This window comes from Canis lupus, chromosome 28, assembly GCF_011100685.1.
Source record: "Canis lupus familiaris isolate Mischka breed German Shepherd chromosome 28, alternate assembly UU_Cfam_GSD_1.0, whole genome shotgun sequence".
Lineage (NCBI taxonomy): Eukaryota > Metazoa > Chordata > Mammalia > Carnivora > Canidae > Canis > Canis lupus.
In genome coordinates, this window is record NC_049249.1 from 2,399,180 (window position 1) to 2,408,566 (window position 9,387).

Consider the following 9,387-nt stretch of genomic DNA (forward strand, 5'->3'; position numbering starts at 1 on the left):
TGATTTTTCTATTTATGCAAAAAAGGCCATTGGAATTTCAATAGGGATTGCATTGTTCCTATGGATAGCTTTGTGGGAGTTTGTGATCTTAACAATATTAAATTTTCCAATCCATGAATACGGTATATTTTTGTATTTAATTTAGTCTTCTTTTAGTATGTTTTATAGTTTTCAGTCTATGAACTTCAGTCACTTCTCGGCTAATTTATTTCTAGGACTTTTTTGGAAATTACTGTAAGTGGAATCGTTTTCTTAATTTCGTTTTCAGATTGTTTGTTGCTGATATATAGAAACAGAACTGATTTTTGTGTACTGATATTGTGCTCTGCAACTCTGCTGATTTTTTTTTTGAATTGCAATTTTTTGTGGATTCCTTCGGATTTTCTGTATTAAGAATCATATCATTCTTCTGTATGTAGATGTCCAATTTTCCCAGCACCATTTATTGAAGAGACTGTCTTTCTTCCAATGGATAGTCTTTCCTCCTTTATCGAATATTAGTTGACCATAAAGTTCAGGGTCCACTTCTGGGTTCTCTATTCTGTTCCATTGATCTATGTGTCTGTTTTTGTGCCAGTACCACACTGTCTTGATGACCACAGCTTTGTAGTGCAACCTGAAATCTGGCATTGTGATGCCCCCAGATATGGTTTTCTTTTTTAAAATTCCCCTGGCTATTCGGGGTCTTTTCTGATTCCACACAAATCTTAAAATAATTTGTTCTAACTCTCTGAAGAAAGTCCATGGTATTTTGATAGACAATGCATTAAATGTGTAAATTGCCCTGGCTAACATTGACATTTTCACAATATTAATTCTTCCAATCCATGAGCATGGAATACTTTTCCATCTCTTTGTGTATTCCTCAATTTCTTTCAGAAGTGTTCTATAGTTTTTAGGGTATAGATCCTTTACATCTTTGGTTAGGTTTATTCCTAGGTATCTTATGCTTTTGGGTGCAATTGTAAATGGGATTGACTCCTTAATTTCTCTTTCTTCAGTCTCATTGTTAGTGTATGGAAATGGCACTGATTTCTGGGCATTGATTTTGTATCCTGCCACGCTACCAAATTGCTGTATGAGTTCTAGTAATCTTGGGGTGTTGTGTTTTCGGTTAAAGATGAAAGGGTCAACCAGGAAATTAAGGAAGAATTAAAAAGATTCATGGAAACTAATGAGAATGAAGATACAACCGTTCCAAATCTTTGGGATGCAGCAAAAGCAGTCCTGAGGGGGAAATACATCGCAATACAAGCATCCATCCAAAAACTGGAAAGAACTCAAAAACACAAGCTAACCTCACACCTAAAGGAGCTAGAGACAAAACAGCAAATAGATCCTACACCCAGCAGAAGAAGAGAATTAATAAAGATTCAAGCAGAACTCAACGAAATCGAGACCAGAAGAACTGTGGAACAGATCAACAGAACCAGGAGTTGGTTCTTTGAAGGAATTAATAAGATAGATAAATCATTAGCCAGCCTTATTAAAAAGAAGAGAGAGAAGACTCAAATTAATAAAATCATGAATGAGAAAGGAGAGAGCACTACCAACACCAAGGAAATACAAATGATTTAAAAAACATTATGAACAGCTATACGCCAGTAAATTAGGCAATCTAGAAGAAATGGACGCATTTCTGGAAAACCACAAACTACCAAAACTGGAACTGGAAGAAATAGAAAACCTGAACAGGCCAATAACCAGGGAGGAAATTGAAGCAGTCATCAAAAACCTCCCAAGACACAAAATCCAGGGCCAGATGGCTTCCCTGGGGAATTCTATCAAACGTTTAAAGAAGAAACCATACCTATTCTACTAAAGCTGTTTGGAAAGATAGAAAGTGATGGAGTACTTCCAAATTCTTTCTATGAGGCCAGCATCACCTTAATTCCAAAACCAGACAAGGACCCCACCAAAAAGGAGAATTATAAGTATTTGATATATAGTACAATATTGGTTTCTGGAGTAGATAGATGAATCAACCATTCTTATGTGCCACAAACACTCTTGCTCCATACTTTTGCCAGAATCTAAGACAAGAATAGTCTCTCCTTTCTCCATTCTCACTCAAAAGTAGCCCTTCTAGTTCCTACTTATCCTTTAGATCTCAGCTTAAATGGCACTTGTTATAGGAGGCCTATAGATGAAGCTCCCTTGCTGTGTTTATGCTTCACCCCTGATGACATTTTGTTTTCATTATTTATTAAACTACCTTCCTGGCTACATGGTAAGACAATATTTACCCATCTTGCTCATTGCTGTAACCTCAGGAGGTATTGCAGAAATTGATAAGGACAGTATAATTTGTGATAAGAGGGTAGGAAGGAATGGAAGTCTATAAGAAGATAGTTAAAACTGACATAATTATATGGTTGATCCTAGCCAAATAGTCATACCAGCAGAAAAAATATATATTTGAAGAGTAAATTATGTATGTTTTATAACATATACTGATCCAATTAATAGCCTAAAAGCTGATCTTATTTTCATTTTGTTTATACACATTGCATTATAATCTCTAAATCCTTTCAAATCTATAACTAGCCTCCAGCAATATGATAACAGTGGCCCTCAGTCTTTAACCAAAGAACTAAGGTCATTGACACGTAATCATGTAACTGGATCCCAAGATCTAAGAAAGACCTCCAGAAAGGATGAGGAGGAGACATGAATGCACAAAGGACTTCTAAAAATGCACATAGCAAGACACCAAGATAATTACCTCTGATTGAAGAGGAGATAAAGGCCTTTTCCCTACCCCCTGTGGTAAGTGTACCAAAAAAGCAAGGACATGCATCCGCAGATGAGATAATAAAGATAAAAGCACTGCTCTGAGACCACGAATCGGGTCAGGAGAAAAAGTTCTCTAGAGCATTCAGAGAGATTCCTTTCCAGCCCAGTTGTGTAATGAGGAACATGTTGACCTCTTTTTAAAAAGGATCCTGAGATATGGAAGAAGAAGCCTGAAAGAACTCTTAACTTTTATAATAAATATCACCTCAGGTAATCAGAAATGTCAACAAAATCAGAATTACAGTCTCCTTGCTCCTGGACCAGAATGTGTTCTGGCCCTTGACCTGCTGTCAAGTGTCTGAGACAGAAATTGATGTACTTGAGTAGGGTTTAGATTTATCAGAGCCTGAAGCACTCCTGCTGGAGACCATAACAACAGCAGCAGCAACATTAACACCCACTGAAGGGAGGCCTACATCAACCAATGTCTAAGTGGGAAACAGAAACCATATTACACAACTTCACAGAGAAGATTTAATATAGGAACTGATTAAACAAGTTTTGGAGGACCATAAGGGCATAAAGCAAACACTGAGGTGATACAGAAACAGCATATGCAGAAGGAAGCTTCACCTCCTAGGACTGGAGGAACCAAGACAGAGCTTAATGCTGCTGTAACTGAGAACCCCAGAGAAGGAGGTCCACTGAGCTGGATGAGAGACCTCTGATGGGGGTGTGCTTTCTGGGTAGCTTGGTCTTCCTGTAGTGTGGAGAGACTCCACAGAGCTAGGACTCAGGACTTTGAGGAATAGGCACTGCTCAGTGAGTGCTGCTTCCTTGGAACCTTGGAGGAAAGAGCTCCTACTGAGCTGGGACTCAAGCCTCTGAGTAGGCAACATTTGTTGACACATGCCAGTGTCTCTATGGAGCTAATGAGGTTGCTCCTGCAAGTGTGAGAACTGCAGCCAGCTGCTGTCATTGGACCGAATCACTGCTGCAAAGTTAATGACACAGCATTAGGGCAATGCTGACAGAAGCAGGAAGCAAGTGAAACAGAACAAGTCTCTTCTGCCTCTAGTATTTCAATCTTTCTCTAGGGCCCCGTCTGAGCAGAGACTAACAGAAATCCATCTGCAAAGGTTAATTTATGATTTGCAGAACTCCAGGCCCAGAATTCCAGAGCTGGGGTTGGAGCTGAGAGACAATAGATTAATAATGAGCTAGTTTCTGTCCAAACAACTCAAAACCTCCCCATCTAGACTAGCTCAAGCAGCTATCCAAGCACAGAGGGAAGCAGGAGAATGTGGTGTATTTCCTGGCATGTAGACCCACACAGAAGTTATGCTAGGTAGATTAATTGGCATCACAAGGAATTGGGTGGAGGTTGGATTATAATTTGGACTTGAGTTTTTCCACTTCAATACAGGAAACATAGATGACAGTTTTGTTTTAGTAAGCACACATTTATGGTGCTACCTAATCACCATAATTAGTTTATAATTCAGAAAAATGAAGTATTCTAATGGGTCTCATTCTTCTCATAAGTCTATTATAGCATGAGTACAAGTGTTGAAGGTGGAAAAGGCAGCATGTGGGAGTACACAACAGCAGATCAACTCAGTATCATACCTCCAATAGATTCAGACTCAGATGTAAGAAATCTCAGCCCACAAAAGGCCTGAGGCTTGCTTACTGCCCTCCCAAAGGACAAAGCAAGAACTAATCATGAATTGGTCCTCAAATCTGGCATTGGGTCAATGTAAGGAAACACTGTCCTCAAAACTCAAAAGCCCAGACCCTTTCTTCATCTCATGTTTTCCTAGAGAATGCCAGGTACACTCTCTCGCTGAGCTGCCAACATAGTATGACCCAGCTATGGTGCCTAGCTAATGGGTAGAGCTCTCATCTAAGGAGGCTAACTGGGCTCATTCTAATTGGTGGTGAAGAACTAAGGACTAGTCCTGCCTCTGGACTCTGTTGAGACAGATGAGACAGGCCAAATTTTGATGGCTTTTGATGAAAAGTAACCCCTCCAATCTCCTTTCTTCAAGAAAGGAGGCTCTTCAATTAAATTTAAGAGATAAGATAAGAATCTGCTTCATGCAGTGGAAAATTAAATGTGATGGGCTTCTGCAATCTTATGAATCCCTTTCTTTGTAATAAATGGCTTCCCCTGCCAGATGGACCTCTAAGAACTCCACGTCTGGGGAAATGGCTCAAGTCTCTCATCTCTGTTAAGTAAGTGACAGATATCACTGTACCAGTTTAGTAGCTCTGAAAACAAGGTATTAGTATCTAAATTTGTGTTCTGCTGAGGCCAGTTGCTACCTTTCAAAACGCTTTCAAAAAGATTGCTCTTCCAGACCCACTGGTCAGGTTGGATAGGAGCTGCAGCAGCTTGTTAACAAAGCCCTTTGTCTCTATCATGGACAGTGCCAGAAGGTGGAGTCCATGACAGGCTCTAATATACTTTGGTGGGTAAGTGCATAAGCTCTGGATTCATGGAGCTTTAGTTGAAATCATACCTCTATATCCCACTCATTGTGTAACTTGGATATATCACCTAGCATTTTATAGAGTTACTGGAAAACCAGAGATGAATTGTGGCAGTACTTAGTCCTAGACCTGACATACAAAAGCTTTCATGTTAGCTGGAGGCAGTAGTCAGTGGCGAAAGTGGCATAGCAGTGCACAAATTCCAAAAGTGAGAGATGCTGGTTGGCTGTAGCTCAGTGATTCTCATCCAGAGATGATTTTGCTCTTTCCTCAGTCCCAAGGATATATTTTTTTAAATTTTTATTTATTTATGATAGAGAGAGAGAGAGAGAGAGAGAGAGAGAAGCAGAAACACAGGCAGAGGGAGAAACAGGCTCCATGCGCCGGGAGCCCGACGTGGGATTCGATCCCGGGTCTCCAGGATCGCGCCCTGGGCCAAAGGCAGGCGCTAAACCGCTGTGCCACCCAGGGATCCCCAGTCCCAAGGATATTTGGCAATGTCTAGAGACATTCTTGTCTGGAGTGATTCTACTGGCACCTAGTTGTTAGAGGCCTAGTTGTTAGAGACTGCTAAATTTACTATGATGCACAGGAAAGCTCCTGCAATAATCTAGCCCAAACGTTAACAATGTCAACGTTGATAAACTCTGGTGTAGTCACACCCAAGGATCAATTCCTAAACTGAAGAAAAAAGAAAGTCAATATAAAATACAAGAATACAACCACCTCATTGGAGCCAAAGGACAGGAATGTGGCTAAGACTTCAGTTCATAAAGCAACCTGCACGGAGGGCAAGCTGGATGCACTACAGGCCCATATCTTATCTCCATCATCCAGACCCCTTATTATCTGCCTGTTGGTGCCGGTGTGGGTCATCTAGTGGAACACTTACAGAAGATCTGCTTGAGTCAGGGAGGCCAAAAGGGTAAGAGCTTGTGGTTGGGGAAACATTTGAAGAAAGTATGAACCTTCCTTGACTGATAGACATAAACAAAGACAAAAAGCAGAGAAATGGGTAAATTGGGAGTTCTAGCAGTTCCTCTCTGTGGTTCTTCAAAGAATTGATAATGTGAAGTTATAGTCAGCCAGTCATAGAAAATGCTGCCTACTGGATGCCTGTGGAATCATGAGTTTGCACTAAGTCACAAGGACTAATTTTAACAGATAACATATAGGGAAGCAAGAGCATGTCATCTCTGTCTCAACTAAGAAAGGCAAATTGATGCTGGTTCCTGCAAACAGAGCCACAAAAAAAGTCTCAAGTATCAAGTCTGCAAAAGGAAATGAATGCATCTGTTATAGAGAAGACAAACTCCAAGCAAGATGGCACTCTGTCAGGGAGGGATGCTCCACTTGGACCTAGAGATCACAGAAAGAAAGATGGGCTACTCACATAGATCTCACAGGAACAGAACCTGACAAGGGCTCCACTGAATAGGGAAGTGATCTGAAAACTAAAATGGACCTGTTTGCATTTGAAGAGGAGGAAAAAAGTTTGGGGACTGAAAAATGACAGGCTCTTGGAAACAGAGAGAATCCACTAAGGTAAGGTAAATGATCCATCTATTAGGAACTCCATTTGGCCTTTCCTGAGCAGGGCTAATCTCACTCATGAGCCTGAGATAAGCAGGTTCTACTCTATATCAGAAATCACCAGAATGGCTTCTCATTTACCCATCCCAGTGCGGCTCCTCACTAGGTCATTTTTAAAGAGTTGAATCCACCTCTCCCCAGCAGCCCCTTTCTGTGTGGTCCCATCATCTTAACCTCCATCTATCCTTTCAGCTAGCCACCACAAACACTACCCTGAGCCAGGCCAGGGTGAGGAGCTGTGACATCTAGATTTTCTTGTCTGCTCCTGTCCTCAATGATCACTCACCAACAGTAATATCTTAAATTTATACAGCACTTGGTATCATTGTCTTCAGTTCTCTTGTTCAATCTTGACAGTACCTCTAAGCTGATTTATTTTCCTCATTACATTCAGAAGGAAACTACAGCTGAAGTAGGTTGAGTGCTCTGGAAGAGTCTGAATTTGAACCCAGATCTTCTCCCTGACCAGTGCAGGGCTTTTTTCACACTACATATGTATTCTCTGTACATCTACACCACACCCTGAAATGCAACGCTCCTTATGCCTTTTCTTTTTATATTCACCATCATGGGTACTGGTATATCCTTAACTGAATTACTAATTTTCTAAGAATATAGATCAAATGAGTTTTGTTTTGTCAAATGAGTAATACACTATTAGTCACTCAATACTCAGTTAAGTATTTTTTTCAAATCCATTACAAAACATAGAAAATATAAAAATTACAAGAAACCAAAGTGAATAACAATAATTGCTTTTCAGGTCACATTGAAAATCTATTAATAATCACACTTAATTATTAGTGGTAGTTTTCAAAGCCTTATTCACTGGAGAATCTCTGAAACCACTATGGATTTCCACATGCAATCTCTAGCAAAAGCTTCAGAAGATAGAAGTTAATTTCTGGAGAAGGAGAAAAGCTTCCTGAGGGCTGCCTTGACCTCCTTGTTTCTCAAAGTATAGATGAGGGGGTTGAGTGTAGGGCTCAATATGGTGTACAGTACACCAGCCAACTTGCTCTTCCCTGGACTATAGCTGGAGACAGGGCTTATGTAGGCATAGAAGACAGCAGTATAATACATACACACCACAATGAGGTGAGAAGAGCAAGTGGAAAAGGCTTTTTTCTTCCCCTCTGCAGTCCGCATTTTTAGGATGCTAGAGATAATAAAGCCGTATGACACAATGGTCATCAGGAAGTTCAATATGCCATAAAAGGCATCAGCTAGGACAATCATGATGCTGTTCACATAGGTGGAGCTACAGGAGAGAAGCAACAGAGGAGGGACCTCACAGAAAAAATGGGTAATGACGTTAGGGCCACAGAAATTTAACCGCAGCATCAGCCCAGTGTGGATGGCTGTGTTGAAGGCACAAAGCACCCATACACCTGTGGCCAGCTTACTGCAGAATGCCATGCTCATTGTCGTGCTGTAGTGCAGAGGGTGGCAGATGGCTGCATACCGGTCATAGGCCATGACCGTGAGGAGGAGCAGCTCGGAGGATGCAGCCCATGTGAGAAAATAGAGCTGGGCCATGCAGGCCCCATAAGAGATAGAGCTCTCCTCTGATACCAGACCCTCCAGTGCTTTGGGCATGATGGAAGAGGTGCAGATAATATCCATAGTAGCCAAGTTGAAGAGAAAAAAGTACATGGGGGTATGGAGCCCAGGGTTGAAGGTGATGGCCAAAATGATGAGGATATTACCTGTGAGGGCCACAGAGTAGAGGGAGAGGAAACAGCTGAATAAGAGCATATGGTATTCTGGGTGCTCTGAAAAGCCCTGCAGGATAAACTCTGTTACTAGCGTCTTGTTACTCATGGTCCTTGGGCTGAGAGGGGTTTCCAGGGCTATCAAGTGAATCTCTACCCACAGATTCATGTGATTTCAGGGCTAAAAAGAGAGATAAGATGTATCCTAAGGTAGGCTGCTACCATTTTTCATTCATATTTTACATCATAGCATGAGCAATATTATACAGATATACTGGGACTTATTAATCAAGAGAAACATATCAATATGACATTAGGCAAAGGGCAAGAACATTTAGCTCATAAAAAGTACAAATGGCCAATTAAATTATAAAGCATCATTCAACCTCAAAGAAACAAAAGTTAAATCAACAATCCATTCTTTATGAGCCATGATTTAGCAAAGTTTGAAAACCCTGGTTTTGACTAACATTAGCATGGGTGCCAAGATGCAGGTATTTTAAAATTTATATTCCATTTGAGCCAGAACTTGCACTTCTAGGAATTTATCCTAAGGAAATAATTAAGAACATCTTCAAGGTGTCATCACGGCACTATTTATAATACTGAAAATGTAAAAGCAACCTATACTTTTTAAAGTCAGTATATTATGATGTATTGATATAGTATAATGTTCTACCTATTAAATGATGCATTAGAAATGTTTTACTTGTGCTTATAAAAATAGAATGAAGAAAATTCAAAAATAGTGTGTACAATAGGATCTTATTTTGAGTTTAAGAAAAAAAATCCTGTTTGCATATATACCTGTAGAAAAAACAACTGGCAAATGATAGAACAGAATTTG

The 9,387-nt window shown here is 40.3% G+C and overlaps 1 protein-coding gene across 1 annotated transcript; it reads right to left on the minus strand.

Annotated features, from left to right (window-relative positions):
• Positions 1 to 7,722: 7,722 nt before the first annotated feature.
• Positions 7,723 to 8,709, minus strand: OR13A1 (olfactory receptor family 13 subfamily A member 1). Its single transcript, NM_001388765.1, has one exon. It carries the CDS (start codon positions 8,707 to 8,709, stop codon positions 7,723 to 7,725), a length of 987 nt encoding a protein of 328 aa, NP_001375694.1.
• Between the last annotated feature and the right edge of the window lie 678 nt (positions 8,710 to 9,387).